Source organism: Rousettus aegyptiacus, unplaced genomic scaffold (genome assembly GCF_014176215.1).
Source record: "Rousettus aegyptiacus isolate mRouAeg1 unplaced genomic scaffold, mRouAeg1.p scaffold_m13_p_14, whole genome shotgun sequence".
Classification (NCBI taxonomy): Eukaryota; Metazoa; Chordata; class Mammalia; order Chiroptera; family Pteropodidae; genus Rousettus; species Rousettus aegyptiacus.
The window spans coordinates 32,306,234-32,320,592 of record NW_023416289.1 but is presented as its reverse complement, the minus strand read 5'-3'; the positions used below and the strand labels follow the sequence as shown (position 1 = coordinate 32,320,592).

General features: G+C 41.8%; 1 protein-coding gene across 1 annotated transcript; it reads right to left on the bottom strand.

Annotated features, from left to right (window-relative positions):
• Positions 1–614: 614 nt before the first annotated feature.
• On the bottom strand, positions 615–8,722 carry LOC107521413 (zinc finger protein 260). The gene is made up of 4 exons (XM_016166069.2): positions 8,596–8,722; positions 7,309–7,347; positions 5,251–5,377; positions 615–3,970 (listed from the first exon to the last, which is right to left on the bottom strand). Exons 2-4 carry the CDS (start codon positions 7,339–7,341, stop codon positions 2,256–2,258), a joined length of 1,875 nt encoding a protein of 624 aa, XP_016021555.1. The 5' UTR covers positions 7,342–7,347; positions 8,596–8,722; the 3' UTR covers positions 615–2,255.
• Between the last annotated feature and the right edge of the window lie 5,637 nt (positions 8,723–14,359).

Genomic DNA, 14,359 nt, shown 5'->3' with positions numbered 1-14,359 from the left:
CTCTCATATGCAAACTAACCAATCCAAGTCAATATCTCCAACCATCTCCTTAGCTAACTCTCACGCATCAAGCTGACATTTCCCCTGCCCTATATCATCCCAGGGACAGGTACCTAATAAAAAGAGACCAATCCTATAATCCCAAACCTGCTGACATTATTCAAAGTAGTCAATCCTAAACTGTTTATTCTGCCCTGGCTTTCCTCACCCACAAAATAAATAAATAAATAAATAGATAGATAGATAGATAGATAAATAGATAAATAGATAAATAGATAAATAGATAAATAGATAAATAGATAGATAGATAGATAGATAAATAGATAGATAGATAGATAGATAGATAAATAGATAAATAGATAAATAGATAAATAGATAGATAGATAGATAGATAAATAGATAAATAGATAAATAGATAAATAGATAGATAGATAGATAGATAGATAGATAGATAAATAGATAAATAGATAAATAGATAAATAGATAGATAGATAGATAGATAGATAAATAGATAAATAGATAAATAGATAGATAGATAGATAGATAGATAGATAGATAGATAAATAGATAGATAGATAGATAGATAGATAGATAGATAGATAGATAGATAGATAGATAGATAAATAAATAAATAAATAAAAGTAAGTTGTGGCCTATGTCTTCCCCTCACTCTTTTCAGCCTCCTGGCTAACACTGGTGCTCTCCACATGGCTCTGTGTGGCATGGTGTGCTCCCCTTCCCTCGGGCAATATAATAAATCATTCTTTCAATGGTACTGACCTTTCCATGTTGGCACTCGGTCACTCCCATAAGTTAAAATGCCATGGGTCCAAATAAGACACTCAAGCCCTTGACTCCTAAGTATTAACCCAAGAGAAGACTAGCACATAAATGGCCACACTAGCCTTATTTGTAATGGTTCCAAACTAGAATCAATCCAAATGTCCATTAAGAGATGAATAGAAAAACAAATTGTGGCAGAGCCACACAAATGAGTACTACTCTGTACTAAAAAAAAATAAAGTACTCATACCTGCAAAATGTTGGAATCTGAAAATAATTAAGCTGGGGAGGCAAAAAAAAAAAAAAAAGAGTAAACATTTTTAAAATTCCATTTATATAAAATTCTGGAAAATAAAGTTTATAATGAAAGATCACTATGATCAATGATCATGAGAATGAGGAACCAGAGAGGGAGAGACAGTAAAGGGGGAATGAGGTAACTTTGGGGTGATGGATATATACAATATCATGGTTATGGTAATGGTTTCATGGGCGTATACATACAATAAAACATATTTTATACTTTACTTGTGCACAGTTTACTGAACATCAATTATATCTCAGTATAGCTTTTAAAAAAATGGTTCTATGTAAAAGTCCCGAAAAACTGGGAGATTTGACGAACATCTATTGTCTCGACCACAACTATCCTCATACTTCCAGTGGGGCAGCCCTGCTTCAATGAAGGGAGACTAGCAAGCAATAAAGATTGTGATTCACATCCGCAGAGTACAATATCTCTTTTCTCTCAGTCTTCATTTTCTTGACTGAGTAACAAATGGTGGCTTTGAGGTAAATCGCCCAAGTTGTCTCAGGAAGCCAGAAAACTTTACGATTATTTGCTCTGCCCTTTTTCATAGGAGAGATGTAAATCTAGAAATTCTAAGGATATCTGTACACTCTCAACTTTCACTGCTGTGGTGACCAGAATATTTATAGAATATAGAACCACTAGAAATCGATGGGGCACATCCTCTCTAGTTCGCTCACCTCAACTCTCTATTAATCACTCCCAGTGGGTAAATGTAATTATGGTGGATTCTGACTTTAGACCAGTCATTTCTTCCAGAGAAGGGGAGAGTGTAAAGGTCTGCCTTCCCTGAGTATATTGGATAACCTGATGCACATTTGCCAACTGGTAGAGGTGAGATAGCTTCTGCCACAGGTATCGGCAGTGACTTAACTGAGGCAAAGGTCTTGGGCAGTTCAGAAAGTACAATGCAGGTCCTGAAAGCTTCCCACATACCCACCACTCATAGGGAATCTCTCCAATGTGGATGTTCAGATGTATGCAATACGACTTTTGATTTATGGATACTCCATAAAGGCTACTCTCAGAACTGCTCCCTGGTATCATTCACATTGACCAAATAGCACATACCCTGTACTCCAAAGGCCTTTCTCAAGTTCAAACTTTCTAGTACCAAATTAGGAAAGGCCATTAGCTTAAGGCTGTCCCATATTCATGTACTTTAATGCTTTTCAACAGTGTGATTTCTCTGATGTTTATTGAGGCTGGACTTGCGGCTAAAGAATTTCCCACATTTGCTGCACTCAAAAGGCCTTTCTCCAGTGTGTACTCTCTGGTGCTGAACAAGTGTGGATTTAAGGCTGAAGGCTTTCTCACATTCACTGCACTTATAAGGCCTTTCACCAGTGTGAACTCTCTGGTGTAAAACAAGGCTGGATCTTTGGCTAAAAAAATTCCCACATTCTAGGCACTCATACGGCTTTGCACCACTATGAACTCTCTCATGTGCAATAAGTGCAGAGCTTTGGCTAAAGACTTTCCCACATTCGGTGCACTTATAAGGCCTTTCTCCAGTGTGAATTCTCTGATGCCGAACAAGTGTGATTTTGCGATTAAAGGATTTTCCGCATTCACTACACTTGTAAGGTCTTGCCCCAGTGTGAATTCTCTGGTGTTCAATAAGGCCAGAACTTTGCCTAAAGAATTTCCCACATTCGCTACATTCATAAGTTCTTTCCTTTGAATGGGTTTTCTGGTGCTGAACAAGTCTGTATTTCTGCCTGAAAGGTTTACCACACTCATTACACTCATGAAGCCTTTCTCCAGTGTGAATTCTCTGATGTTTAATAAGTCTGTGTTTGTAGATGAAGGCTTTCCCACATTTGCTGCATTCATAAGGCCTTGCTGTAATATGAATTCTGCGGTGTATGATAAGGTTGGAGTAATAGTTAAAGAATTTCCCACATTCGCTGCATTCATAAGGTCTTGCTTCAGCATGAACCCTCTCATGTACAATAAGGCTAGCGTTACAGCTAAATGATTTCCCACATTTGCTACACACGTAAGGCTTTTCTCCAATGTGGACTCTCTGGTGTTGAAAAAGTATGTGTTTGCTACTATAGGTTTTCCCACATTTGCTGCATTCATAAGGCCTTTCTCCAGTATGAAGTTTTTTATGCCTAGCAAGGTGGGTGCTTCTGACGTACGTTTTCCCACATTCACTGCACTTATAAGGCCTTTCTCCAGTGTGAACTTTCTTGTGCTGAATAAGGTGAGAGCTTTTGCTGTACGCTTTCCCACATTCACTGCACTTGTAAGGCCTTATACCCATATGAGCTCTCTGGTGTACAGTAAGACTGGAGTTATGACTAAAGAATTTTCCACATTCAACACACTCATAAGGTCTTTCTCCAGTGTGAACTCTCTGGTGCTCAGCAAGCCTATTTTTCTGGCTAAAGGCTTTCCCACATTCATCACACTTATGTTGCCTTTCTCCAATGTGAGAGCCCTCCCTGCACGCAGTTCTTCTGTGTGAATTCCTCATGCTATGAGTGGTCTGGTGCTGGCGAAGGCCCACGCTAGGCAGGGGGTCCTTCCCACTGTCCCCACATTTCACGGGATTCTCTGACATGTGGACCCAGCAGTCCTTAACAAGCGAGTCCTCAGCCCTTCCAAGGTGTTTCTCTCCACTGTGCTGCTTCTGTTGCTGGTAAGTGCTTACACTGAACCAGAGCTGTCTCCCACATGCCGTACATGGGTGCAGTTTCTGACTGGGGTTTAGTCCCTGGTGCTCAGGCGTGTGCAAAATTTCTTTCAAGACAGGGCCACACGTCTCACAAGAGTAGGTTTTCTGGGTGGTCAAACCTGCCTTGGGAATCCTGAGATGTGACACGCCTTGAGAAGCTGCCTCCTTAGCTTCCATTTGAAACCAAAAATCTGAAAGCAGAGAAATGTTAGTGAGGTACATGTAGACTTTGGTGGGAGGGGGCAGCCTCATCACAAATGTCTATCTTACAAACCCAGTAACGAGTACATAGGACTTTTGGAAGGACAAGGGGACTAAAGCTAAGGTGAGAATGGGTCTGCTATGCAGTACTGAGCCTAACAAGATCATACGCTAGAGTAGTCTACTGCAGGGAAATGCCCCAGCAATGGGATGCAGCATAGGAGGGAGAGATTGGGTTTCCAGCTCTCTTCTCTGCAAATGGCTTTCAGGAGGAACTTGTCTGCTGGTGACACAAGCAATGAATGAAAAGGAAAATCAATTGCAACTGAGTAGCTGGTGTTCGCGGGCTACTTAGGATATGTATACACCTCACAACCCATTATATGTAGCTCAGTGTTGGAGAAGCACTTCAGAGGGAGCAGTGGTGAGGAACAGGTGAGACTTGAAGGCTAGATAGGTGTGGATTAGCCCTAGCCAGAAATCAGAGTAGAAATGACAAGTGGATAAAATGTCAAGGGGGATTAAAAGACAGAAATAAGCTATGACTCCTGCCCTTGGTATGAAAACAATGATAGGCACTGGAAAGGTTCCTGGATTGATCTGAACCCAGCCCTGATGGTGAGCTAACCCCCACCTTCCACTTCCCAAGGCCAGGCCCCTCTTGCTGTAGCTGGAGTCACATCTGCCCTGTCAGGCAACTACGTCTCTCCCCCAGCTCCAGTGGGGCAATGACATGGAACTTGGAATGTGCAAATCCTAAGGGAAAGATAAGGCAGGTGAGCGGACAGCACTAGCATGGAGCAATCCAGCCCAAGACCACAGGAAAGAAAATTAGTATTACAGAAAGAACCTTGGAGAAGTGTCTTATAGGAATAGCTCAGTGGTCCCCACGAGAAGTTACCATGTTGGTGCATGCAATTCCTGGCATATTCAGGTACAAGAAAATGTCACCTGGAGAGAAGGGGGAAGTATCTGGGGCAGAGAGGTACAATTATTCTGGATAGTCACTTTGTCAAGGTGAGGCCAAGTCTGGTGAGATCTACTGGTTTCCCTGAAAGATTTTCTACCTTCCCTGCAAGGTTTTAGGGATGCTGAGGGCTGCTTGGGGAGAGGAAAGGGAAGTGCGCTCAGCCCAGCCTGGCACCTATGGAAGAAAACCTAAAAAGAAAGCAATGTTCATATTCTAGTTGTAGAAAGGAAAGCGAGCCCTGAAGAAATGAGGAAGGAAAGAGCCTAGTCAAGGATATTGGGGTGAGTGCAAGGGACTTACCCAGTGAGGACACAAGTGCAAAATTCTCCAGCATCACGTCACGATACAGGAGTCTCTGAGTCTCATCAAAAAGCTCCCACTCCTCCTGAGACAAGTCCACAGCCACATCTTCAAAGGTCACAACACCCTGCCATAATGGAGAGAGCACTGTCCTGAAGCGGCCTCTCTCACCAGTACCCTCAGTTTATCCCCCGAATATCCACTCCTTGCCCACCCTCCTCTCCAGCTCCAAAACTCAGGATACACAAGGCCCAGATACAAATGGTACCAGCTCTCTCCTCTTTCCTATTACGGTGTCACCCTACATCAACCACAGGCATGTAGACAAATAAGTAAATGCTATCCATAACAGCAGAGGGTCCCAGACCACACCTCCCAGACACAACCAAACACGGGCTCAGTTTTCCCCTTTAAGAAGCTGGGAGCATGTCCCTGGAACCTTCAGTTTTCATTCTCCCCACTGAGCACATCGCTCTGTAAACCATGCCTCCCTCACATCCCTGAGCCCCCACCACCTCCTCCACCCCAGCCCACACCAGAGACATCTCCCTGGCCTCCCCACACACCACTCTGCACGAGGCATCCAGAGAGTTCCATCCTGCCCTCTGATGGCCCACACTGGCAGGGGAAGACCCTAGCCCAAACTTAAAGGCCTCTCCACCATGCCTGGTTCCTTGCTTCAGCCTCAGCCACGTGGAACCACATACAGGTGTCAAATACTTTAAGCTCTCTTCTACCTGTGTCCCCTCACTGATCTCAGTCTCCCTTTTTCCACCCAACATTCAACACTCAGCACCACTGGTTCCCCGGTCCAGACCTAGAACTCTCCCGGCTGACCCATTTGTCCCTGAGCTTATCTGCCAGCCTGAGTGAAACCCCACAGGCCTCACCAAGGATCACCACAAGACTTTCAAGGGATGAATAAGCACTGACCTTGGCCTCACTGTCATATCACCTCCATTACTGCTACGCTTCCTGCTTCCTCATCCATCCCAGGTCGATTCCCCCTTGGAGGCCTTGGTCCGCTACCAGACCCACTTCTCTCCCACGGCTGCTACTTTCCCTCACCTTTCTTTGTGAGGCTCACCAGCCCCATTCAGGCGATCAAGAGAAGTCCAGTCCTCCAATCTGGCCCTCCCCTTCTTTGCCCCCTAACACTGTCACCATGACCTGAGGATGCCCCCTATTAAATGTGACTCACACAGCTCTACCATGATTCATACACAGACCACAAACTTATGGTGTCTCCAACCTGAATTCTGCCCCTGAACTCCACAGCAGTGTGCTGTCTACTCAGTGGCTCCACTTGAGGATCTCTGCTACCTCTCAGACCCGATGGCCAGAACCTAACTCCTGATACTCCCTCTGAAAATTACAGCTACAACTGACTTTCCCATTTCAGTTCATGGTATCTCCTTCCTTCTAGCTGCAAATGCCTAAACTCTGGCTTATCCCTGATTCTTCCCCTTCTCCCTCACTCTCCGTATCAGAAAGTTTTGTTGGAACTACTTTAAAAAAAAAAAAAAAAGCAATACACATTCTCCCATATAGCGGCCACTACCCTGGTGCTGTCACCTGGAGTGGTCACTGACACTCATCTAGACTATTGTAGTAGCCTTCTTCAGCCCTATTGTCTGTTCTTCACTCTGCACCCAGAGAAAGTCCATTAATATCTGATTTAGATCACTCTCGTCTTCTACGCCAAAATTTCCATGGCTCCCAGGACCTTCAGAATCGAGACACAATCCCTCATCCTGCCATCTCAGGCTCGATTCTTGCATCCCCGCTCTCTAGTCCCACAAGACATGATGGAGTATTGTGGTTGCCAGTCACCTCCAGGCATTTGCACATAGCGATCCCTATGTCTGTGATATCTTCTACGGGATAGCCTACTGGAGCCCTGTATATAACCCCTGGCCTAGATTCAGGATCCTGAGTCTGGGGAGAGGCCTCAGAACCAATGGCAGTAAAGTGACAGGCAAAGAGTTCCCAGAACACATCCCAGAGACCATGAGTGGGACATGGAGAGGGTAAGGGCCTAAGACCATCTTTACTTACCTGTGCAGGGCTCTTAAGTGCTTCTAAAGCCATGGAAACCTGTGGGAAAAGTGAGACTGTGAGTGAAGAGCGTCCATGTTTGGGTCTGACCCAACCTCCTGTACCTGCCCTGAAACAAGGTGAACTCCAGCTGTCTTGAATTTCTGGGCTTCAGTCATTGCTGCTCTCTTACTAGCTGTGTGACCTTGGACTAGGATTCAATCTCCCTGTGCCTCAGTGTCTTCATCAGTAAAACAGGCATAAGAACAGTGCCAACCTCATAAGGCTACCATTGGTATCAAATGTACTAGTGTATGTCAAGTGTTCAATATGAACTACAACTATCCATGGAATTAAAGCTTTTATCAATGTTTTCAGTGCAAATTATTTGATGAGTTTTTGAAATTTTAGATGTGTGTTAGACTTACTTTTTAAGTATTTTTTTTAATGTATTTAAGACTTTGTAGTGTCTTAATATACTGCTCTGTGGTATATTAAGGTGTAAACTAAATAGTAAGTGCTTGCATAAAGTTAACGTGCTCAATTCATATATTCCAGTGTTTAATTGCCAACCTGCATGTACACATTTAGAAGAATTTGATCTCCTAATGTTGAAATGAGTGGGGACGCTGTGCAGACTGAGTGATTGCTAATTTTCTATCCTTAAAAAATCTAATTGGATTACTTCTCACCGCTCCGGTCCAGTTCCCATGGTAACTCTCACGGAGTCTGTTGTATTAGCCTCCTCACCCCATCTCCACTTTAATCAACCCCCAACGCACAAGTCTGATCTCCTCTGAAGATCCGTTTAAAATTCTAACTCATATCTAGTCCCCTCTACTCACAACCCTCCATGGCTACCAGGACCCTCAGAACGCAGGCCCAGCTCTGCAGGGGGCTGCCATTCCACTTATGACTAATCCGCTCGCAATGTTTCCCCCAGACAGCCGCAGGTTTTCTGAATGCTCTTCAATCGCATCTCCAGGCCTCTGCATATGCAGGTTCCTCTGCATACAACACTCCTACTCCTCATCCCGTGGGGTATCAGAAACAGGGACTCCACCCAGGAACGCTCCACTGTCCTGAACGAAGGGGACAAGGCTGACCCCGACAGGTACCCTTCATTCCAGGCTTTAGGATTCGGAGGCGGGTGAGAAGCTGGGAGACACGGGCGCCGCGGGCTCAGCCGAAACCCCGACACAACCCATGCCCCTCCCAGAGTCACCCCAGGAGACAACCTCTCCTAGTCACGAACTCGCCTATATGCGCTCTGGTCAACGTCTCCTTGCCCCTTCCCGCTTACTTTACCTTGGGCAAGATCAAGAGTTAAAAATCTGATCAGGTTGGCCCACTGAAGGGCAAACAAAATCACCGCAGCCAGGAGGATGCCAGATGTCTCCCCTTGACGTATTCTGCAAGGTACTAAAATGTCCTTCTCCTCAACCTGGCTCAGCGCCGCAGACGCACAGCGCAGAGGCATCTGGGTAATGTAGTTCCCACAGGGCCACGGACCTTGGCGAGGGGTGCACGCCTTAGACCTCCAGGCACAAGCCGGAGATGTACTGTGAGAGCCGCTGGGAAGCGGAGCCCTAAAATTCCAGAGACCATGAAGAGATGGGGTCTTGCTGCTTTAAAAAGGGATGCACAGAGATTTTCATGGAGAGTAGTCTGCAACTGAACACAGCCATATTTCGAGACATCATTCAGACGCTTACCAAAGCTGCAAAACCAAAATACACATGAAGCCTTGTCAGTCTAATACGCAGTGCATCCACTGATTACTTGAAAGCTAACAAATATTATCTTATTGCTCTTCAAATACATGTGGACCGAAGTCAGTTTTGTGGACTCCAGTGTATTTGATCAGTGACGAGAGAAAAAATCAGACGAGGTCATAATGGGGAAGATAGGAAAGGGTTATTGGATGATCTGAGCAGGTGGACAAGTTTGGAGCTCTGCTGCTGGTTCCCACAGTAAACATCCCTGCTTATATAATTAATGATGGTGTCCAATCCAGGAGCGTCTTATCCAGGTAATATGTTTTAATCTGTATCCTGAGATATATTCAATTGCTTCTTAGGAATTTGACATCTATCTGAAAAAAGAGAGCTACTTTTACCAAGTGGCATTTGCTGTGGGGACAGCATCTGCAGTGATTTCTGTTGGAGGACATGTGGAAAGGGGGCATCTTACCCCTGAGATAAAGGGTTAGGTAATCTTTCTTTACTGGAAAGTGATTATTATTTCACCTGCAGTTGCAGGAAAAAAAAAAAAATCTGCATTGGGAGTTGAGAATGTCTTAGAAAAACAGTTGTGAAATGTCTAATAGATGAAAGCTATTAATAATTATCTATTTCTTCAAGTGTGGCCAATATAATTCTGAGGAAACATATCATGAGATGCAAAAAAGTTTAAAAATCTCAATATTTTGATCAAGGGTCACTGAAATCTGAAAAATGAGAGAATGAAACTAATTGCACTGGAAACTTGGTTACTGTAAGGCTTTTGACTTTGTAAAATGAGATCTTTAAAAAATCATTTTTGAGAACATCAAGCAATATCAGCTTGAAGGGGACTAAAAGGGCATCCAGGTAGAGTTGCCAGAATACTCAAAAAGAACAAGGAATAGGTGGTGTTGACAAAGATTCTCAGCTTGACCAAACTTTCATCAGGCTCCCGAACCTCCTCCTGGGCCCATCTGTGCAGTTCCTTACAATCCAGTTTTAACAAGAGCCCTGCTAAGTCAGTTTAGCAGGAACCTTTGCCCTTAATATCTGAGCATTCGTGATATCTGATCAGGTTCCTCCTCCTCTACAATCCTCAGGTAATATTGATCACCTTGGCCCGTCTTTAGCAAGAGTCCTGTTAGGTCATTATAGCCAGAATCCCCCGATACCCTTGATGTTCCTTGTAGTAATTTTCCATCCACTGACCCCCAACACTATCCTATTCCTTGGCTATAAATTCCCACCAGCCCATACTGTCTTTGGAGCTGAGCCCAATCTCTCTCCTCCACTGCATAACCCCATTGCAGTGGTCCCTATACCTATTGCCATGGTCCTGAAAAAAATTTGCCTTATCACTTTTAACAAGTGCTATGAATAATTTTTTTGTTTAGCAGTGTCGTATTTATTCCCTGCTTATAGAATTATCATTAAATCCTGACTATATTCCAGGCACTATTATCGATACAAGGGACACATCAGAATCTAAAGATACAAAGACCTCTGCCCTCACAGAGCTTACATTCTAGTCAAGAAAGAAGGAGAGTAAGCATGAACGACAAAACAGTAAATTGTATTTTATATGTGATACATGTAATTGTAAGAAAAAGAAAACATTAAAAGTGTTGAGAAATGGAAAATGTTTTGTTTTTGGTTCTTGGATATGAGGAATATATGACTAAGGAAAGTAAGAGGGCATTTAAGGAAATATTAAAGGAGGTAAGGTCCTAAACCCCGTGGACCTTGTGGTTATCTTGTGGAATAAGTTCCAGGGAGAGGTAACAAGCATGCCAAAGACTTTAAGTTTGAATTATTTCTGTCCCATTCCAGAAAAAGCAAGGAGGCTGGTGTATATTCAACCAGGTGAGTGAAGAGAATTACAGAAAGAGATGAGTAACAGGATGTAACGGGAGCCAGATATGTATAGCATTGCAGGCCACTTTAAAGACATTTCTATTTACCAACAAGTAAATTGGGAAACCCTAATAGGAATTTAAACAGAAGAACAGCACCTGTCTATATTGTTAACAAATTACTGTGACTCTCTGCGTTGAGAATTGTTAGAAGTAGGGAGACTAATTTTCAAGAACTACAGTGATTTTTTCTTGTCGAACTAGACATGGGAACATGTCTTGTCGAACTAGACATGGGAACATGTGAGAAATGTATATACCAGGACAGTATCACATTTCCAAATGTCTGCACAAATAATACTAGCAGCTTGAAGAAAGTCAGGAGTGCTGAAAGTCAGGAGTCCTCGACAAGAACAGCGCTGTTGCTTTTCTTTTCTTCCAAAGAATAAATGAGCAATAAGCCTCTTGAAAGGAGAAGATCTTAAAATAGGCAGAATTAACCTATTCCAGGAATAGGTGCCAGTGGAAGCAGGCAAATGAGGAGGAGAGTGGGAAAAGAGGAAACAGGCGCCAGGCATGGGAGACAGTGCAGACTTTTTAAGGATTTCATTTTACATCGAGTTAATTAAGAGCCATGAAAGTGATGTAAGCAGTAGAGGGCCAGAACCTGACTATGGTATTCAGGATCACACTGGCCCCTGTATTGAGTATGAACATTAACATTAGAAATGAGGAGTGCATTTAGAAGGATAATACAGTGATTCAGGGGAGCAGGAAAGTAGTTCTTACCAAGTGGCAGCTGTGGTGGTGATGAAAATGTTCACATTCTTAATATATTTTGAAAAAATGTCCAACTGGATTTCTTATTGGATTGGATGTGGATCATGAGAGAAATTAACTTGTTACAGGAAAGGGTCACACTTGTAAGTTTCTCTGAAAATTATAGATTTTTTGAGGACACTCCATAGTAGATGTAACAATTTACTACATTCCCACCATTAGTGTATGCGGGTTCCTTTCCCCCAACAACTTCTCCACACTTGTTATTACTTGTTTTGTTGTGATAGCCATTCTAACACGTGTGAGGTGGTATCTCATTGTGGTTTTGATTTGCCTTTCCCTAATAGCTAGTTAAATTGAGCATCTTTTCATATGTCTATTGGCTGTATGTCTTCTTGGGAAAAACGTCTGTTCAGGTCAGTATTTCAAAGGGCTTAATGCCTGTAATTACTTTAAATTTTTTTCTCATTTATTTTTCCAAATGTAACACAAATGGTATATAAAGAAGCCATATAATTGTAGTCTTTTGAGTTTGGCTTCTTTTACTAATAATATGTTTGAGTTACTTCCATGTTGTTGCATGTGCTAATAGATTGTTCCTTTTTTTATGCTGAATAGTATTCAATTGTATGAGTTTGACACACTTTGTTTATCCACTCACAAACTGAAGGACACTTAAGGTTGTTTCCAGATGTGATAAACTTAAATCTGAATAAAGCCACCATCAGCATTGGTATGCAGGTTTTTATGTGAACATAAATTTTTATTTCTCTTGAATGTAAACAAACCTAAGAGGAGGTGTCTGAGTCATATAAGTGTAAGATTGATGTTGTAAGAATAAAATAGTTTTTCTTCCAAAAAAATCCTGTTTTTATTTTCATTAGGATTACATTAAGCTATTTTTTTTTTTAAAAATTAATTTTTTTTGTTCTTTTGAAAATTCCCATTCAATAGTACTTTCATTTATTTAAATTTTGTGTATATTTGTCCCTCATGAGGATTTTGGGGTTTTTATAGCATTCATTAATTCAGCACGTATTTGGTGAGGGCTTATTCTGTGCCTTGCAATGTTTTAGTACTGGGGCTGGATATTTAAATTCAGAAGTTGTAGATAAAGTTAAAAAAATGAGCTGGGTGATATCACTAAGAAAGTGAGTGTATGGAAAAAATAAAAGAGATGCAAAGAGAATGATTCCTGGTATAGGACACAAGTAACCAGAAAAGAAGTTGAGAAGGATCATCTGGTAAAGTAGGAGGAAAACCAAGAGACTGTGATGTCAAACTAAGAGAGATCAGTTGTGACAAATGAACAATCAACTACTGCAATTAACTATGGCGATTAAATCATTAATCCACATTAATCCATAGGGAAAGTCTTAGCAGGTCCATCCTGCTTTTTTAAGTTTATGGCAATTTTTCAATTACAAAATAGTCATAGAGACATAAAGTACAGCATAGGGAATACAGTCAATAATATTGTAATAATTATATATGGTGCCAGGTGGGTACTAGACTATTGGTGGGGGGAGAGAATCGCTTCATAAATTATATAAATGTCTAACCACTATGTTTTACACCTAAAACTAATGTAATATTGAATGTCAATTGTAATTGAAAAAATAATAATTTAAAAATTTAATAAGTACTTGGCTATTCTTCTTAATACCATTTCAAAAAATAAGCTATTATTTCTCCATTATTCAATAAGCTGTCATTATTAGATCTTAAACTATCTTTGAATCTCCTTGTGCATTTTCTCTTCTGTCACAATGGCCATCTATCTATTCTGCTACTAAAATTATTTGTTAGTCATAGACGTATACCTATGTTATAATACCTAGTGAAAAAGATCCTGCTCATAGTTCTTCTAAATTTATTGGTTAATTTCAAGCATTTATTCTTTTTGATAACTCTATAAATAAATGTTAATTATAACAAAGATTAATTTAGATGTATTTGTGAGTAGTTGATATTTCTATAATGTTGATTTATTCCATATAAGGGTATGATTTAGCCCTTTATCAGTTCAAATTTTATTTTGTACTTCTCCCATCCAAGTACTAACCAGGCCCGACCCTGCTTAGCTTCCAAGATCAGACATGTACATCTCAATATATTTTTAGACCTTTTTAGTATGACCCAAACACTTAATATTAAGTCTAGAAAAGTATCCAGCACTTGGTAGATGTAAAAATCAAGGTGTAGAATGAGCAAACAGAAGAATCCAAGTGTTTAAAATTAGCCAGCGGGTCAGAAAAGGGCAAGGTCTCAAGCCTAGGCCTCTTAGCTCCAAGTTCCAAGTTCAGCTCCCTTTATGTGACCTTACTGTGCCTACTTGGCCCAGGAAGGTAGAAAGATGTACCACTTTTTGTGGGGGCCATACTCCCTGTAGCCCAACACTACTCTAGTCTTTAAGAAACAGAAGTAAAACCTAGTCCCTGTCTTGTAGCTTCACAAGTTGCCTACTGATGATATGATTACTCATTTGATGCTTTTGGAAGAAACCTCAGAGGGTTCATGACACTTGCTTTAGGTGGCACTATGCTGCAAGTAAGGCTTCAGAGCCTGAGCTTTTTCCATGACAGCAACATTCCCTCTGGATGACAGCAACATTCCCTTCTTCTATCTATTCCCCTTCTTCCTTCTTCCATGGCCAAAATTGCATGGGAGTCTGGTACCGATGTCAGAGCCCAAGATCATTGGGGGTGCTAAGTG